The sequence below is a fragment of the Odocoileus virginianus genome, chromosome 4 (genome assembly GCF_023699985.2).
Source record: "Odocoileus virginianus isolate 20LAN1187 ecotype Illinois chromosome 4, Ovbor_1.2, whole genome shotgun sequence".
Taxonomy (NCBI): Eukaryota; Metazoa; Chordata; class Mammalia; order Artiodactyla; family Cervidae; genus Odocoileus; species Odocoileus virginianus.
In genome coordinates, this window is record NC_069677.1 from 11,244,969 (window position 1) to 11,264,692 (window position 19,724).

Consider the following 19,724-nt stretch of genomic DNA (forward strand, 5'->3'; position numbering starts at 1 on the left):
CCCCTCTTCTCTGCCTGCCGCTTAGGTCTGTCTCCACTGTGGAGGAGCCCCCTACATGCATATGGACATCCTGGCTGACACATCCACATTTTAGCCACATCCTTGAAAATAGTAGCTCTTTGCCACCCCTCAGGCCAAGGTGCTCACACTGGTAGTGTTCTTTACCCCCTGGGGATGGAACCTGGGAGAGAGGCACATATGAACTCAGGAAGTAGGTTTAAGGGCCCTTTGAGCTGAAAATTTTAGGATTTCAGGGGCAAGGAATTTGAAGGGTCTAGACAAGGGTCTAGAAAAGGGTAGAGGTAGCCTGGACTCTATGTGGCAAGTCTCCTCGTTCTCTGGGGGGAGGGTATGGAAAAGGAGGGTCAGAGCCTAGAATAGGGCTCTCTGAGGCCCTCAGACCACACTGTCTCACCATGCTGTCTCTTACCCCTGTGCCTAAACCAAAGTGAATTACTTGAACTTTCTGAATTTGCCATGATCTTTCACTTCTGTGCTTTTGTGATTTTTGAAAACTGTAGAATGAAGTCATACACTTGGATTCCTTGCCCTAATTTCCCCCATCTCCTAATCTGGTCCCCTCATCAATGACCCTTCACTCCACACCCAGTCACAAAAGCACCACACGTAATGGCACTGGTAGGTGTGATCTGATATAGTAACCTGAGTATGGGCTTTGGAGTCAGTGGTCCTGGTTTTGACTCTGTGCTGGGTACTTACCAGTCACGTAACCTTAGGCGCATTCTCTGCCTCAGTGTCATCATCTCTTATATGATGATAACCATGCCAAGTTTATAGGTCATTGTGAGGATAAAATGAAATAACATGGATTAAGTGTCTAACCACTGTCCCTGGCACAATAAGCGTGTGATAAAAAGTTCCTTACCCTCCCCTGGCTATGCTTTTTGCTTCAAGCCAAACATAGAAAGCACTTTGGTAGATTAGCTATTTTCACAAAGAGATGCCAATTAGGTTGAAAGTGAAAGTGTTAGTTGCTCAGTCATGTCTGACTCTTTGTGACCCCGTGAACTGTAGCCCACCAGGCTCCTCTGTCCTTGGGATTCTCCAGGCAAGAATACTGGAGTGGGTCGCCATTCCCTTCTCCAGGGGATCTTCCCATCCCAGGGATTGAACCCAGGTCTCCCACACTGCGGGCAGATTTTTTACAGTCTGAGCCACCAGGGAAGCCCAATTAGGTTATCTCTCAGCATTCAGCCTCTGGGTCTCTTTCTCCTCCTGAGCTAGTGAGAACCTCCTAGAGAGTATTAGTACCTGATTTCTCTTTTAGTTGTCAGAAATTATTCGTTAACAGTGTGTGAGCTATTACTGGTGACCACATTTAGATCTGGGATAGTCAAACTCCAGCTCTTGGTAGCAGCACTGACTCTTTGTTGTTAGGGATGAGGTTTTCTCCTGTCTACATAATTATGGTAACAGCAGTGGAGCCTGAGGAGCTGGTAAATAAGGAAGTCAGTCATCTCTAATGCAAGGGAAGGAAAGACCCCCAATTACTGTGCAATGCCTGGCCTAAGTGGGCATGCAGCAAATGTGAGTCAGACTAGGGCTTCCCTGGTAGCTCAGCTGGTAAAGAATCTGCCTGAAATGCAGGAGACTCCTGGTTCAGTTCCTGGGTTGGGAAGATCTCCTGGAGAAGGGAACAACTACCCACTCCAGTATTCTTGCCTGGAGAATTCCATGGACTGTATAATCCATGGGGTTGCAAAGAGTTGGACATGACCAAGTGACTTCCCCTTGCAAATGAAGCTAAGCTCAATAAGAAATGCCTTTAAACTGAAATAGAGAAATAGTTAAATGATCAGGTAAGTCACAGAAGAAATTCTTATAGGTCAATAAGTTATAGCCAGTAAGCAAATAAATGCAAATATAAATGTAATACAATATTTTTCTTAGAAAATTGACAAAGATTTAAAAAATTCAGTAATCAGTGCTGATGAGGGTACAGTAGTGGGGGCAGGGGGTACACTTATGCATTGCTGGTATACATGTAAATTGATGGGCCCTTCTGTAAAGCTGTAATGAGAATGATTAAATAAACTATGGTGTAGTTATAAGATGGATTATGTGTCATTAAGTAAGTAAGTGTTAGTCAGTCAGTCATGCCTGACTCTTTGCAAACCCATGGACTTCAGCCCACCAGGCTCCTGTGTCCATGAGATTTTCCAGGCAAGGATACTGGTGTGGGTTGTCATTTCCTTCTCCAGGGGATCTTCCCAACCCAGGGACTGAACCTGGTAACTGAGCTACAAAGGAAGCCATTAAATGTAACCATTTCAAAAAAGTCCGAGACATGAGAAAAATTCTATGTTACAGTGAAAGGTAGAACACTATAGGGTATGAAAATTACATGCACAAAAAAGGTTGGAAGGAAATAGGCCCGAGTATTATACATCCCTATCATTAGTATCTCTTATACAAATCTCTGAATATTTTAACTTTTCTATGATTAGCAGGTGTTTTCTTACAATGGGAAAGAAATTCTGCAATTTAAGTAAAAGGTACATTGCTTTCATACAATAATATAGAATTACGCTGGCCATTTACTGACTCAGTAAATGTCAGAGTAGGAGAAGCGGTAACTGCTTTCCTTTGGGATATAGGATTTGCGGAGAAGCAGAAGGCTCAACTGTCTTCCTTACTGAGTCTAATGCTTTGTGTCAACAAGAAGAAATGGAAGGAGTGTCTCTCCTGCCGGGGGAGTTTCCTGTATAACTGGGAGGCCCAATAAGCTGCCTTATGCTTGAGACATTCACACAATTGCAAGAGCTGTGGCCTCTCCAAAAGTCTGACATTTTTATCACTGGTTGAGATTTGAGAGTGAAGCCTGAAACAGAATTTTGTTTCCATTTGTAGACTAAATCCTCCAGTTGTGACCTTAACTCCAGTAGCTATAAGTGATTGGTAGCTGGTGGTACATGACTGTGGAGCATGCAACATACACAGAGCTTTAAACGAGTACCGTCTGGGTATAGGATATTAAGACAAGCACTCTAAGGAAATGCTTCATCAGTATTTATACAAACATGTGAATTAACCAAAGTCTATTTTGAGTTAGAAAATAAATACATAGATTGAATAAACCAAGAAGGACAGCCCCCTAACTACCAAAACATAGAATTTCTTCCAAACTGAGATATTATAACTGTTTTGACTTTCTTTTTTCTTTAAATTATTAGGTGTTATAAAGTCCAAGTGTTTAAATAAGTTTGTAGCATCATCTTGATTCACTTAGTCTGATTAGTTTTCAAGTTGGTCACTGTCATTTCATCTAGCGTTGATTTCAAGAGCAGTTCCCCTTTCTTAACTTCCTGAAATGTGCCGTTTTATACCCGACTCTTATAACAGAAGTGCGTGAGACAATGGGACCACATCCACTGTTCTAATCAGTCCCACCTTTGGCCAATTAAGAATAATTAGCATGACCCAACAATTTGTCAAAATTGACATACAATTTGAACTACAAATAATATGTCTTAAATACAGTGGTGTTATCAATACCTTGTGTACCATCACTAATCAATCGATAGAATCAGCCTAGATCCCTTTTTTTTGAAAAAAGATTCTTTGGCCCAGGTTCCGTACGGTGGTAATGCATTCCAGTGGCTACCACTGATGTGGCCTGGGGAAGGATAGCACTCATGCCAAGGACTTTCCATTTTCAGATCTAAGGGCAGCAGCATCCCTCTCTTTAGAGAGCTTGTACATCATTCAAATGGAGAAAAGATGATTCATCCCCAGAAGCAAGAGAGGGAGACAAGAATTAAAAGAAACTCCAACACAATAGTGAATGCCGAAACTATAAACGTCCCAACAAGTGCAATTGACTACAGGGAAGGCTGAGTTATTTGCTAAGTGTTGGGAGAAGCCAGATGCCCTTGGTCAAATGAGGTTAATCGCAAAAGATTTTCTGAGGCAGTACATTTTGAGTTACATTGGAAGACAGCCAGGAGACCTGGCGTGAAGTTGGAAGGTTGGTCCAGATTAAGAGGAATGCAGGTTTCCGGATGCTTTTTGACTGTGTATTCCAAAGTCACAGTGGCCCAGAGTGACCATGCCTGTCCTCTGACCTCCCCACAGCGAGGACGTGTGCAAACGTGGCTTCACCGTCATCATCGACATGCGGGGCTCCAAGTGGGACCTCATCAAGCCCCTTCTCAAGACGCTGCAAGAAGCCTTTCCCGCTGAGATCCATGTGGCCCTCATCATCAAACCTGATAACTTCTGGCAGAAACAGAAGACCAACTTTGGCAGCTCCAAATTCATCTTTGAGGTGAGGCTGACCTCTCTCTTAGCTCCTGTTTCCTCCCCTTTCTGACACCCACCCATTTCTCACCTGCCTTTCTCCACCACCCTAAAATCCCCAACATGTCAGGGACTGGCTGGCAATTCAGGATTCCTGGGTCACTGTGGCCTTCCCAGTGAGACTCTCAGAAGGGAGGAGAGGCTCATAAGATTGTCCCAAGGGCACAGAGCCTTTAAGCAGTCCTGTGTCTGCTGGTGAGTGGAAGTCAGAGGAATTGTTTCTGGGGGCAACTTTGGAATTTGGGTCAAATGCCTTAAAAAGAGTTTTTATCTACTGATCTTTTAATTCTCCTTCTAAGAAAATGTTTTTAATATAAAAATTAAAAAAACAAAAAGGTGAAGAACTAATGATAATTATAAACAAAAAAATTTCTACAGGGATGTTCATCATACTGTTTTTTGCAGTAATATACATACTTATGTATACACACATATTTACACATATACATATATATACAAACGTGTATGTATAGCTTGTATCCTAAATATCCATTGATTTTGGCTACATTAATACACAAGTACTATGAGGCCATTAAAATATTTAGAACAATAATGTCATTCAAAAATGTGCATTATATATTTTTCTAAAAACAAGTTATAAGACAGTATTAGCACTATAATTTAAAATTGGTTTTTAAGTGTATACTATATGGAGAAGAAGACTGAGAAATACATGAAAACAGTAACAGTGCTTTATATGAGATGGCTGGATGAGTGATTTTATTTTCATGTTTTTCTACTTTCTTTTGAGAATTTTGTATTACTTTTACACTTAGAAAACATGTTGTTTTTTAACTAGATTTTTCTAGAGGCCATATGAGTCCCCTGAGAGCCTTTAATGACAGCATATTAAATCAGTGATTTAGGAATCTTTGTTCCAGCCAAATCCGAGCTGTTCCCCCTTTCTGGGAACTTTGCCCTCATCTGCAAGGGGATGAACCCTGAGTACAGTATGTGTACATGTTGGAAAGCAGAGCTGCCCTTAATCTAGCAGTAACTTCCCATTCCAGAGGCTTGGCCCTAGGGGCTGGGAGCACTTGTGTGTGTGTGTGGGGGGGGGGGGGGGGGGCGGGGCGGGGCCCAGTAGGCTGCAATTTGATCACAGCAATGAGACCAGCTGAGAGGCAGTTCTCTGTGTAAATAACATGAGAAATTTGACTTGGTGTAAAAACACTTAACTCTCATCTTCCCCAGCACTAGGAGTCCTATAGGGAAATAAATACTTTGTGTATTTTAGGTTTGTTTATATACAGAAGCAATAACAACAGGCCTATAAATTTATTAGTTGAAACTACTAGAAACAATCTTTCCAACAAGTCTTAAAACTTGTGCTTCAGTGTAGCTGCCCAGCATTTCCCATCTCCCTGCACCCGCTTCACCCCAAGTTGAGCAAGCTGGTCTTTACCTCCTTAACCATGAAGAACAGGAGAGAGAGCTGGGAGCTTCCCACTTGGAAGAATGTTTATAAAGTAGTGTTTCACAAAGAGCAGATGAGGTACTTAGCATAGACCGAGGCAGTAAGTGCTAAGAGATAAGAGTCCAGGCATGTTCAATGGCAGATACTTAAAGAAAAATTGGTGAATGAAATCACGGGAGACTTCCTGGAAGTGGTAAACTTAGGGCCAAATTCAAAGGGGGCAAGTGCTCTAAAAGAGGGCTTCTTGGAGTTTAATGCACAGAGTCCCCTGGGGATCTTGTTAGATGCAGATTCTGACCCAGCAAGTCTAGGTGGAGCCTGAGATCCTGGATTTCTAACAAGCCCCCACGTGGTGCCAGTGCTGCTGGCTCCAGGGCTGCATTTTGAGTAGCAGGGATTTGGATCTGCAGATTTGGTTGCATGTTAGGAGCTTTTAAAACTACCCATGCCCAAGTTCCAGTCCAGGCCAACTAGATGAGGGTTTCTAGGGACAGGGCTTTGAGCATCTGTTATTGTAAACTTGCCAAAGGACTCAGATGAGCAGTCCAGTTTCAGAGCCCCTTTCTGTGTCTTTGGAAGGAGATAGAGGGAAAAGGGAGAAGAGGAGGAGATGCTCAAAGATCAGCTAGATAGAAGGGCATGAACTGCATTTAAGGGCTTCAGAAAGGATGCAACCTTGAGGTCGTCCCGATGAGTGCTAACAGGGACTGAGCATGCGCTGGCTCCGTGCCCTAGGCACTTTACACACAGCCCATTATTATCTCCGTTATACTGTGGAAAGAACAGGAGCTCTACAAACTTAGTTTACCTAGTTTACACAATTGTTAATTGTACGGTTGGACCTTGGATCTAGATATTCTCTCGTTGCCTCTCCTTCTCCAGGAAACAGAATCAGGTAATCCTGTAGGAAGGAAAAGATCTTTCTTGGTAAATTAGGGTCGTTGCCTGTGCCATCACTTGCTGCTCTGCGTCCCAGAAACAAACCTTCTCCACTCTGCTCTCTAAGAGCTTGTAGGGGGCTCAGAGAAAATGGGGGGCCCAGACTCCCTGTCCCCAAGCCCTGTCTGTTCTCTGCACCAGAGAAGGGCATCTCCTCGTGGGCAGAGATAGGAAGATCAACTCTGAGACCCTTACAGCTCAAGACTGACCCATAGTGTTTAATCCAACCATGAGGATAGGATCCTGAGTTTTAAAGCTATTGAGAACTAGGCCCCTGGAACTAGACTCAGTCTATTCTCCCAGCTTCTAGTATCCTGTTGTGGTGGACTTGGGAAGAGGAAAATGAGGACAGTAGGGACATAAAGACAGTCATTCCTTTAGTGGCAAATGGTGGCAGGTGAAGAGACGTTTTGAACCAATCAGCTAGTCTGTTGAAACTACTGACCTTAGCTGATTGTGACATCTGATCAGGAGGCTGCACATTCTCCCACTTGCCCTTTTCCAGGCAGGGTCTGGTCATTTTCTGGACTTATCTTGGCCTTTCCCCTTGACTTTCTCTTTTCTGCCCACGGCTGCCCTGGGGGTCTTCCCCCGACTTGCCCCTGCATCACTGAGTCTCCCTCTCTGTGTCTGCCCATCCCAGACAAGCATGGTGTCCGTGGAGGGCCTCACAAAGCTGGTGGACCCCTCCCAGCTGACGGAGGAGTTCGATGGCTCCTTGGACTACAACCACGAGGAGTGGATCGAGCTGCGGCTCTCCTTGGAGGAGTTCTTCAACAGTGCCGTACACCTGCTCTCACGCCTTGAAGACCTGCAGGAGATGCTGGCCCGGAAGGAGTTCCCCGTGGATGTGGAGGGCTCGAGGCGGCTAATTGATGAACACACACAGCTGAAGAAGAAGGTGCTGAAGGCCCCTGTGGAGGAGCTGGACCGGGAGGGGCAGCGGCTGCTACAGTGCATCCGCTGCAGTGATGGCTTCTCAGGGCGCAACTGCATCCCAGGCAGTGCCGACTTCCAGAGCCTGGTGCCCAAGATCACCAGCCTTCTGGACAAGCTGCACTCCACCCGGCAGCACCTGCACCAGATGTGGCATGTGCGCAAGCTCAAGCTAGACCAGTGCTTCCAGCTGCGGCTCTTCGAGCAGGATGCTGAAAAGGTAGGAGGGTGCTGGCCAAACTTGAGGAGTGGGGCTGGGCTGGGGGGCACACACAGATACTTCTAGTCCAGCTTTTTAAAGCCCCCCTTGTGTAGTATTTATTATGTATCAGATACTGCTCTGTACACCATGTGTAAATTAACCCATTTTAATCTGTCAAGAGTCCTACAAGGTAGGTGTGTTATCATCATCTCATTTTACAGATGAAGAAACTGAGAAGCTAAATATCTTGGCCAAACTAGGAGGTGCAGCGTGGCTGCAGACTCCACACTTTTGCTCTGTTGGACACTGTCCCTCTTGGGGCGTGCTGTGAGTGTTCAAGCCGGCTGAGCAACAGAAGTAACAATGCTGTTACCAGCTGCAACATGACTTAATGATTATTGCCCTGCAGTATACTTGACTATTGACAAAGCACTTCTGTATACAGAGTTTCATTTAGTCTATACAGTCCTTTGGCCCTTTGAGTGGGTGATGGTGGATGTTCTTTGATCTTGGGGCTACAATGGTAGCTTGACATAGGAATCTAGCTCTCTTCCATTTGAAGTCCAGGGCTCTCTTCCTGCCATACCACTTTTTTTCTGGAGGTTTTTCCTCACTGCTGCACATTTTCTGAAGCAAGATATTTTTTCCAGCAGTAAATTTTCAAAGCTTTCCCCTTATCAGTGAAAAAGGAAAATACCCTATAGTGCTTCTTTGCTAAGGATGCAAAATATCTTCTCTAGATGCTCTCTGAGCTAAACAAAAGAGTTGACTGTTGCACATACTTTTAAGAGGAGTGAAAGGGGCTCTCCTATCAATTTTCTGAGAATAACATATTTAAATACACAATATCACTAATAGGAACACCATGACTCAGTAACCTGTGAATCTTACAGACAGTGTCTGATATAATGGTTTTGTATCTTTTAAGAACCTATACTGAAAATGTCTCTAGGTATTTTAAGTGATGAAATCAAGATACAAAACTATATAATTATGATCATAGTTTATATAATAAGTGTGCCTATATAGGTATAGCTAGAAAAACATTCACCATTAATAGTTTTTATTTACAGGGGCAAGGATTATGATTAATTTTAATCTCTCTGTGTAAGATTTCTGTGCTTTCCAATCTTTTATAATTAATAATCAGATGAAAATCAATATGTATAATTTTAAAAGAGTGCATGACCCCTTTATACAACAGACCTTTTGAACATCATTTAAGCCAGAGTTTGGAAGAGATAGGAGTTCCTTGCACAACTTTTGGAGTTTCAAAGTTTCCTCTGACCTTCTTGAGGACTCTTGACCCAGTGGCCAGGCAGCCTGAGTCTGACTCTAGCCTGGCCTGGGCCTCAGGTTTGGAGCACTTGGACTGCAGAACCCCCTGCTCATATCCAAGTGAGAAGAGACACCAGGTCAGGAGCCAACTACTCTGTAAAGCCAGAGGCATGTTTTTTTGGCCTCTGTGACCAGTGTTGGAAAGGTCTGAAGCATTTCATTTTTACTTGAGATTTTTCCTGCTCTGGCACAGGAGATCTGCTTTGCATCCTGGCCTGGGTGCTTGTTTCAGGGAGGTAGGGGACTTGAGTCTGCCTAGATGTGTTTGAGTTTGAGGCACTTCATGGCATCCTTCAAGTTCAGGAAATGGAAAGCCAAAGGGCCCAGACAGTGCCCATTTACAAAACAAAACAGCATAACGTGCCTTACCCCAGAAGCCACCAGGTAAGGAAGGCTGACCTAGAGTCAGCCTAGTACCAGTCAGCCAAGCAGTAATGCTGCCTCACAATTCATGCTCACAGAATTGTATGGTGTATTATTATTCTTAAGTCATATGGAGGAAATGGAAGCTCAGAGAGATACAGTGGCTTCCCTAAGATCACACTGCCAGTTGAACAGAGCCAATATTGTGTCTGTCTCCAAAGCCTACCCAAGCTCTTATCCAATAACCCTGCTCTCCTGCCACTCCTGGGGCCTGCCTTATGCTGTCACTGAACTCAACCTGTTAGGCCCTGAGTCCCCTGGCCCAGGATGACTCTGGGGAAAGTCTCAAGTCCCACCTTCTAATGCTCATTAGGTTAAGCCGGGGCTCTTAACCTTTCTGTGTTCTGGATCCCTTTGGTCTAGTGAAGACTATGGACTGCTTTTCAGAATAATATTTGTAAATGTACAAAATTACATATGGGCTTGGAAAATAATTATTGAAATATACTTATTAAAATTTTTAAAGTATAGCAACTTAGGTACTTCTTTAGGAGCGTGTTAAACAACAAGATCGACTTGAAATCTTATAACTACCATAATTTTGTAGTAGTGATGACCATAAATGATGTTTGAGGGCAACAACCCTGATGCGATATGAAAATGAGTATGTTTCTATTGATGCTAGAGGCCCGAGTATTGATAACATTAATGAAGTTGGATGCCTTTGTTTATAATTGAAGAGAATGCGATATTTTAGTTAGAGGTGGGTAAAAATAAAGGCATATTTTTTTTTTCCTATTGAAGTCTACGGTCCCTGAATTCTGTATGTGGACTCTGTTAGGATCCACGCTCATACCTTAAAGAGAAGTGTATTTGCTTGCATGTTTGTGCACGTGTGTGTGTGTGTGTGTGTGTGTAGAGGAGGAGAGGAGGAATATCAGAAAAACAACGGAGGGAGTGAAAGGCTGATGGGGAGAAGGCAGCCCAGGAATATTTTGATATTGAGTCAGTGGTGAAAATGCTGCTCAGGCTTGACCTAGCTGCCACAGAAATGTGCTGGGTGAGGGACAGGGGAGAAAAATAATCCTTTTAAATTGCTTCAAGATTAATTTAAAATATCTCTGCAGAACTAAGTGCCTCAGTCCTTGACTTATTTGGTGTTTTGGAAAGAGGGTGAGGAGGATGGTGGTTTGGGTAAGAGTTGTGTGAGCAGATTCACATCTAAACAAGGGCCTGAGGAAATAGTTACTGCATGAGCCAGATCTTAGCCTTCTCTCTGGTGGGAGGCTTGTTGGAGGCCTCTGATTCCAGATCTGGGAAGCTCTTGGCAATTGGAGGAGTCTGGTGATCACCCAGCTTCTATTTTTATAAAGGGGTGGGCGCAGTCTTCTCTCTGGCCCTGTGGGTGACAGCTTGTTTCCCAGGCCTTCAATAATGGCAGCACTTCCCATTTTCCAGCTGACCTTGAGAAGTGAAACCACCCCTCACCACCTTCCCTTGACCTCTGCAATGACCCCATGCATCCCTCATCTCGGGGGTGGCCAGGAAGGAGCCATTTTCTCTGCCAATTAAGCATTTAGGGAGGAGGGACTCTGTTTTACAGATAATTCATAAGGCAGGCCACCCATTCATTTAATAAACTTCTGCTGAGCAGCTGTCATGAGCCCAAAACAAGGCACTTGGATAAAGATGAGTGAGCCAGAATTTCTGTCTTTCAGCAGCAGATTGTCATCAAGTCTTATTTATTACTACTTATATCTGCTGTGTGCACCCCACTGTCCTAGGCACAGCCTCTGTGATAAAGGAGTTCTTAGAAAAGGGAAATATTGCAGCTCAGAAATGACAGGAAAACCTTAATGAGCAAGTTGTGGGAGGGCTGGGTAATTCAGAGGTGATTCAAGTAACACAGAATGCATCTTGTTGGAAGATGAGCAACACTGCCTGGGCCCTGTGCCCTCTGGCCTGTAACTAATGGGCCCGTCCTCCACTGTGTTCACAGAACATGCTTCAATCGCTCCTCATTAGCCAGGCACAGATTACAACTCTCTTTGCAGCCCTGTTTCACAGCTAGTTGCCCCACTAGCTGCAGTGGATCCTATGTGATGAAGGTGTCTGCCCTGCAATCACATCCCATTACTGGAGAGAAAGGAGGCCTCTTCCCCATTAGGGGGCAATTTGTTTCTTAAGAGTCATTAAGTAGACTCATGGTAGATGTCTCCTTGGAAAAGAGAAGGGTGGGTTCAGCTCAGTGGAGTGTCTTCCTTAGCTCCCCACTTTTCCTGGATGCCTAGGGTACATCTTAGAATAGTAGAATTGGAAGAAACCTTGAGATACAAGAGTTTACCTTCCATGCACTATAGGAAACCCAGCCTTGTCATCTTGACACCCGCCATTGTGACCTCTTGCTGCCCATATATGTGCTGATGCTGATCATAGCTATCAGAAAATACCAAAGCTGCTGCACCAGATGCCTGCTGGAAGATTCCCTACAATCTTCCAGTCTTTGTAGGGAAAGGGAAGGGCTCTAGGAGTTGCTTGTATATTTTTGAGATTAATCCTTTGTCTGTTGCTTCGTTTGCTATTATTTTCTCCCAATCTGAGGGCTGTCTTTTCACCTTGCTTATAGTTTCCTTTGTTGTGCAAAAGCTTTTAAGTTTCATTAGGTCCCATTTGTTTATTTTTGCTCTTGTTTCTAAAATTCTGGGATGTGGGTCATAGAGGATTCTGCTGTGATTTATGTCGGAGAGTGTTTTGCCTATGTTCTCCTCTAGGAGTTTTATAGTTTCTGGTCTTACATTTAGATCTTTAATCCATTTTTTGTTTATTTTTGTGTATGGTGTTAGAAAGTGTTCTAGTTTCATTCTTTTACAGGTGGCTGACCAGTTTTCCCAGCACCACTTGTTAAAGAGGTTGTCTTTTTTCCATTGTATATCCTTGCCTCCTTTGTCGAAGATAAGGTGACCATAGGTTCGTGGATTTATCTCTGGGCTTTCTATTCTGTTCCATAAGCAACTCCTCCAGCTCAACTCCAGAAAAATAAATGACCCAATCAAAAAATGGGCCAAAGAACTAAACAGACATTTCTCCAAGGAAGACATACAGATGGCAAAAAAACACATGAAAAGATGCTCAACATCACTCATTATCAGAGAAATGCAAATCAAAACCACAATGAGGTACCATTACACACCAGTCAGGATGGCTGCTATCCAAAAGTCTACAAGCAATAAATGCTGGAGAGGGTGTGGGGAAAAGGGAACCCTCTTACACTGTTGGTGGGAATGCAAATTAGTAAAGCCACTATGGAAAACAGTGAGGAGATTTCTTAAAAAGCTGGAAATAGAACTGCCATATGACCCAGCAATCCCACTTCTGGGCATAAACACAGAGGAAACCAGATCTGAAAGAGACACGGGCACCCCAATGTTCATCGCAGCGCTGTTTATAATAGCCAGGACATGGAAGCAACCCAGATGCCCATCAGCAGACGAATGGATGAGGAAGCTGTGGTACATATACACCATAGAATATTACTCAGCCATTAAAAAGAATTCATTTGAATCAGTTCTAATGAGATGGATGAAACTGGAGCCCATTATACAGAGTGAAGTAAGCCAGAAAGATAAAGACCATTACAGTATACTAACACATATATATGGACTTTAGAAAGATGGTAACGATAACCCTATATGCAAAACAGAAAAAGAGACTCAGATGTATAGAACAGACTTGTGGACTCTGTGGGGGAAGGCGAGGGTGGGATGTTTCAAGAGAACAGCATCGAAACATGTATAGTATCTAGGGTGAAACAGATCACCAGCCCAGGTTGGATGCATGAGACAAGTGCTCGGGCCTGGTGCACTGGGAAGACCCAGAGGGATCGGGTGGAGAGGGAGGTGGGAGGGGGGACCAGGATGGGGAATACATGTAAATCCATGGCTAATTCATTTCAATGTATGACAAAAACCACTGCAATGTTGTAAAGTGATTAGCCTCCAACTAATAAAAATAAATGAAAAAAAAAAAAAAAAAAAAAAGAAGGGCTCCAGGGCGTAACTTGACTTAATTAATGGAGGAGACTTTATCTACTTTGCTTCTGAATAAAGGAGGCTATACTGATGTCTATCCAGGAGGCCATCTAATCTTGTTCAAAGCCATTCTGAAAAGAAGGAATATATTTCCACTTCCTGTAAGAGTATCCCCCAAAGAATGAACAGAGCTATCCAGTGGGCTTCCAGTATTAGAATTGTGCTTATTATCATTTTATACAGCATGTTGTATTTGTTTCATGTGGGACACACCCAAGACAAGGTATTTATCACCACACTTGGGAGGATACTTAGGTGCCTGCCTCCTCCGTGACCAAGGCACCTGCTCAGATGAGGCCCTCTCATTTGCTTAGAGGAGCCTGACCTCAATGGCTGCCTTCACCATGCCACCTGTGGGGAAGCTCCCTTTGGAGAACCAAACTTTAAATTTGTCCCCTCATATTCATCCTTGTGTGGTGAAATTCTGTTCATACTCATGGGTGCCATGTCTGTGATGGAATAGAGTCTTGTGAGAGGGGGCTCCAATGTGGCCTGGGGTGCCACTTAGCACTTAGGAGATCTTAGGCACATCTTTAACCTCTGACCCCCAATTATGTTCCCAAGAAAAGAGAGATGAAGAATTTGGGCTAACTCAGTGTCTTTTGACTTTTTTTTTTCCTGATTCCACATGATACTATTCTATGTACAATCCTCTCTGTGAAAATGTCCTTCACTGGGGTAAAGAGGGTGGTGGGGCATGTGTGTGGTCACAGTAGTGGGAGTGGTGGTCAAGAGTAGTCTTGTAAAGGGGGTGTTTCACAATCCCCAGAGTGGTTGAGTAAAGACCCCTCTCACCCCCACCCAAATGTGCTGACGTTCCTTCTCCTTTGAGACTTGCCACACTGCATGGTGTCTAAGCCCCTTCACAGTTCAACAATTCTACAGTAATTTTTGCCTTTTTACTATTCGTCCTCCCCTGTGTATCTAGAGTTGACTTTTCTCTCTTCAGAGTTATCATTTTGCGTGATGATGGAAAATGAGAAAGAGAAACTTTTCTCAGCAAATAGAATCATGATTTGTTGAGTTCTTTTCCTGATTAAAAAAGGAAAGCTCTCCAGGGTTGTTAGGAAAATTGAATGTGATATGTGTGGAGGCCCTGTGACTAGCCCTGTGCCTAGCCCAGATCACTGCTCCCTTAACCTTGGCTTCCCTTCCTTCTTCTTGTGCTGTTTCAATCCTGGTTTACTTCTTAGTCATCAGGCACCTGCTGAGACCTCAAAGAGTGTGATCGATGCTCCCTTTCAAATGAACTTGCTCCAAATAATTTTCAGTGATCCCTAATGGAATGAAGTTAAGAACTGAGTTTTGAAAGAAGTTGGCAATTATGATATGAGTTCATGAGGGTCCCCCAAGATATTCAATGCATTGTATGGTGCCCCTGGATGAAGCAAAAGAGAGAAGCACCAGGTCAAATTTGGATCATATCTGATGAGTCAGGATTGGGGGAGCTGCCAAAGAGAAAGGTCTCTGGAAAAGTAGTGTCTATCCTTGAAGCAGCCACAGAGGAAAGCGAGTCTCCTCAGGGGAAGATGATCACCCCTCCCCATGCATGAGCTAGACCTGAGACACTTGTCACCTCCTGCCATGCATTAGAGCAAAGAGCATATTTGTCATATTCTCTTACAAGCTTGCAGCCAGAACTTCTGCAGTCTATCCAAAAAATGTCTCTGCATTTTTATTTTCTTTGAGGTCTATGCAAACAAAATAATGTTTTTTTCATGTTAGTCACCCTGAGAAGATAGGTATTGGTCCCACTGGGTGAAAAGCATCATGGAGGGCAACAGAACGGTGCATTAAAGGTTTTGTGCTTATTGTGTTTGCTGTTTGTATGTCCTGTTAACTGTACTAGCAGCTCAGGACATCCACAGGATGCCCTGTCACTGGACAGAGTATCCACTGCTGTTTTCTGCCCTTTCCCTCTGAGGTACAAACACTTCTGTTCACTTCCCAGAGCCCAAAGCAGGACCCTAAATCTCAATCTGCCTGGGGTGACAAGGACCACTGGGGCCAGTATGGAAGAAACACACTGCCCCTCCCCCCTGCCCCATACTTGGCTCACTGCCTCTTCTCTTGGCCATCTCTCCAACCCCCACACGCTTGAGCCAACAGTGTCATTTGTCAGACTGAAGTGCTATTGTTGTCATTATATGAAATCTTTTTTTGAATGTCGGTTTTTAAAGTGTTCTCACACCCCTGACCTTAGAGATTTTTTGGTCCAGCCCTTCCTTTTACATAGAAAACTTTGACCCAGAGCAGAGACCCACCCAGAGTCACGCAGTTGGTGGTTCCTCATTTGGACTCCTGTCTGTTGGGGAGGGTGGGGGTTGTGAATGTGAGCACCATTTTACTTGAGAAAGCTGAGATTTGGCAACACTGGGAGGTGTGCCTGGGATAGTGTCAGGTAGGCAGTGGGAAGGTGGGCCCTCTGCTCTGTGGCTGGGCTTCCTCCCCCTCCCCAACACACACACACACACACACACACACACACACACACCCCAGTACCCATCTTGCCCTTGCACACACATACACACACACACACATGCCCCAATACCCATCTTGCCCTTGCATACACACACACACACACACACACACACACACGGCCCAGTACCAATCTTGTCCTTGCACACACACACACACACACACACACACACATACACACACACACGGCCCAGTACCAATCTTGTTCTTGCCCTGCAGGAGAAAGAGTGCATAGGCCAGTAACCTAGGAGGTGGCTAGAAAGACTGGGGTAGAGTGGAGGCTGGTGGTCACCTGACCTGTGACCTTACCGCTGCTTTGGTAAGAGGGCAAGCACTGGTTGGGCTTCTAGGGAGCATGTTGACAAGTTTCTGTGATTCATTTGCCCAAGTCCTTGGTGTTGGGAGGGAGGCCTTCAAGAACTGCCACCTTTGAGAAAAAGTCTTTACTGGGTGGCTTGTAATCTCCTGCTTGTTTTGGAGAAAGATTCCTGGTACCCCTTGCTCCTGCCCTCCCTCCTACTGAGGCCTGTTCCACTGCCCCGTCCCCCTCCCGCTGACTGGGCTCAGGCTCAGGGCAAGGAAGTGTGTCTGTGTCCCGCCCAACACAGGACACAGTGTCCTGTATTATTTCCAGCCTGTTGGTCCTGGGAATCTCTACGTACTCTTTTTCATTTCCTCCCCTTGAACATTAGAAACATTAGATTCCAAAAATAATCCATGTCATAGAGTTGTGCAGAATGCGTCTGTGCATGTTTTCTCCTGAAACTGTTTTTCTCCTCCTTACACCCATTCTCCCACTGCGTCCTTCACTCTGCTTCATGCTCAGGACACCGTATGTTCAGTGTCCGCTGAGGTGGCCAGGCCTGCATGAGAAGTGGGTGTGGAAAGCAGAGTGGAGCAAGGAGTGGCAGGAATGCTGGGCACAGCAGGCTTGACTCCCCCCACCCTCCCAGGTCTCTTATGAGGGCTGGAAGTAGCCTGAATTGTCATGTGTCATAGGTGGCCTCCGTTATGTGTGAACCCCACAACATGACCCTTCAGAACTGAAAACAAAGACACTATACTAACAGTACTTTCCAGAATCTGGGTTGTTAGTCTGAGTCTGTCTGCAGCAATTTAGGTGAGTGAGGAAAGAAGGACGCTCATCAGAGACATAAACAGAAGATATAAACACTTTCCTTCCTTCCCTTCATGTTCTGTCCTCCCTACTGCACCCTTTCTACTTCCTCTCCTGTTTGTGACCCTCTTCTCTGTGCCCGTCCGCCTCCTCTAGCCTGTTACCCCAGCCTTCTAGGATGCATTCATTCTCTCGGAACTGGTTGTTTCGCTTCCCTTTTGTGGTCTTGTTTTGTGGTCTTGCTTCCTTCCTTCGGTTGTTCCCTGTGTGGCTCAGGCCTCCCATAGAGGGCAGTATGCATAGGCCACCAGAAGACCCAGCCAAGGCTTCTAGAAAGAGCACTGGCATTACAATCACAAGAGACTTGGGTTTTGAATCCCAGCTTAGCCACTTGCTAGCTGATTGACTATCTGTGGCCAGTTTGCCCTCTCTGAGCAGTTTCTTTTTCTGTAAAATGTAGATTTTTAATATGTGCTTTAGGATTGCAGTATGGATTATAGAAAATGTATTTGAAGCATCTAGTATGCCAGGAGCCTAGTAGGTGCTCAGCAGATGGTAGGTTTATGGAGACCAATTAGAGCTGGGCCATCAAGAGTGGAAGAGGCATGGGGGGTGGGGGGCTTTTTTGCAGGGCATGGGAAGAAGGGCAGAGAGTACAGGGTCATCCACAACAGGTACTGGAGCAGACAGTAGGCAGCATGTGGCAGCAAAACATAGAGGTGAGGTAGGGCCCTGGTGCCTAGGGAAACAAGAGGAAAAGTTAGAAATATGTGCCCAGTTTGGCAGGATCTAGAACACTGTTGCTGAAGACAAGCCAATTAAATAAATGCCAGATACTGTACTGGGAATGGGCCATTGGAAGATAAACTGGAGTTAGGCTTTACCACTAGAGTGGGGAGGCACTGGCAAACAGCTGCTGCATCGGGAAAGCTGACCAAAGAACCTGTCAAGGAGGGGCTCCTCATGGAGGTGAACTGGCTTTCCTTTCCATTCCTGCAGTACAACTGTGGCATCTGCACAGAGTTAAAACTAAAGAATATAAAAAAGTATCTGTGATGTTGCAATTTCTGTCTCTCAGGCAATAAATTTTGTCAACAAATTACTACAAGACAAAAGCATACACATGTACATTGCAATAAAGCATATGAAGTACTCACTAGACTTCAGAATCTAGAACCTTTAGTTGAAAACTGCCACACCATTGCAAACCATATATCCTCAGTATTAGAAATGGAAATTAAAATGTAAGATTATTGTACATAACAGAAAGACAATTTTTCAAAAAAAAAAAAAGAACCTGTCACTGCTGAGGGACAGCATGAGGGGAAACCTTCAGCCTGGGTTGGGGTGCAGGCCAGGGAAGAGCATGAGCAGAGGCGTGGCAGCCTCAGAGGCGCAGAGTAGGTTCTGTCCAGTGCAGCTGGGGAGGAGTGTGGGGTCAGGGGGGAGGGCGGCGGAGGGAGGGGTGTCCATGCCATGTGGATTACCTGGAGTCACAACAGGGGTCAGAAATCTAGTCACACTACTCCCTGAGTAACCAGGGACAGCTACATTCTTGCCCTTTCTTGGTATAGAGGAAAAAGGGATGTTGGTTTCTTCCATGCAAATGGTGGACTGACTTGTCTCACCTGAGAGTGGCATGTGTCCTGTCCTAAAAGATTTTCCTGGGATACCCCTTGTCCCGAGGTGTCTGAGGAGGTGCAAACTAGAAGGTCCTAGAATGGAGAATGAGACTGGACTTGGGCTTCCAGCCCCGGCATCAGGACAATCTCTTTATGCTTTGCATAGGCTCACCTCTCACACCTGTGTTTATACCGACCTCCCTCCTATCTGCCTATTGAAACCCTGTCCTAGTTGAAGGCCTAGCTACTTTCCCCACTCTTCTCTGATGGAGGTAGTCTTTCTCTCCTCCAGGCAACTTTCCATGGTCTTTATCCATCAAATTGGCCCTGTTCCAACGCAGTTATATTACACATTCCCAGAGGTCAGGGCCAGTGTCTGAGACAACTGTGTTCCTCAGAGGTACTCAATAGGCTGCTTGATGGAACAAAACTTTTGTGAGTGCTCTGAGTTGGCACAAGAGCACCACCTACTGCTGAGTGGTTTCAAGAGATGTCACTCTAATTCTATTGCTTAAAAATTGGAATTAACAGGTTTCCTCTTGCAATGGAGAGAAAGAGTTGGAGTTAGGGAAACAATTCTTGTCCTTTTATACTAATCCAAATGTGAGCAGATGAGTTGACAGTGAGAGAGGAAAGGAGAGGGGCAAACCCTGGAGATAGTCTAAGGGAAAGAAAATAGGACATGGTGATTAATTGGAGGTCAAGGAGGAAGAAGAACTAAGGGAACCACAAGACTTTTATGTTAGGGTGATAAGGCAGTGAAAAGAAAGCCCAAAAGCACTTTGGAAGAAGGATAAAATGACTTACTTCAAATGTTGGTTTCTCTTAAGGCATGGAGAAGTCAAAGAAGTGGTGATGAAGGTTATTGAAAACATTACCAGGAGTTACCTGGTTAGTGCATTTC

General features: G+C 44.7%; 1 protein-coding gene across 21 annotated transcripts in view; it reads left to right on the forward strand.

Moving 5' to 3' along the window:
* The window catches only part of KALRN (kalirin RhoGEF kinase), a 668,360-nt gene that overhangs the window by 228,312 nt on the left and 420,324 nt on the right, over positions 1–19,724 (forward strand). For all 21 annotated transcript variants that reach the window (XM_070466100.1, XM_070466108.1, XM_070466101.1 and 18 more), the window contains exons 4-5: positions 4,096–4,288; positions 7,320–7,832. In XM_070466100.1, the coding sequence (XP_070322201.1) occupies positions 4,096–4,288; positions 7,320–7,832 (706 nt within the window). The remainder of the gene's footprint in view (positions 1–4,095; positions 4,289–7,319; positions 7,833–19,724) is intronic.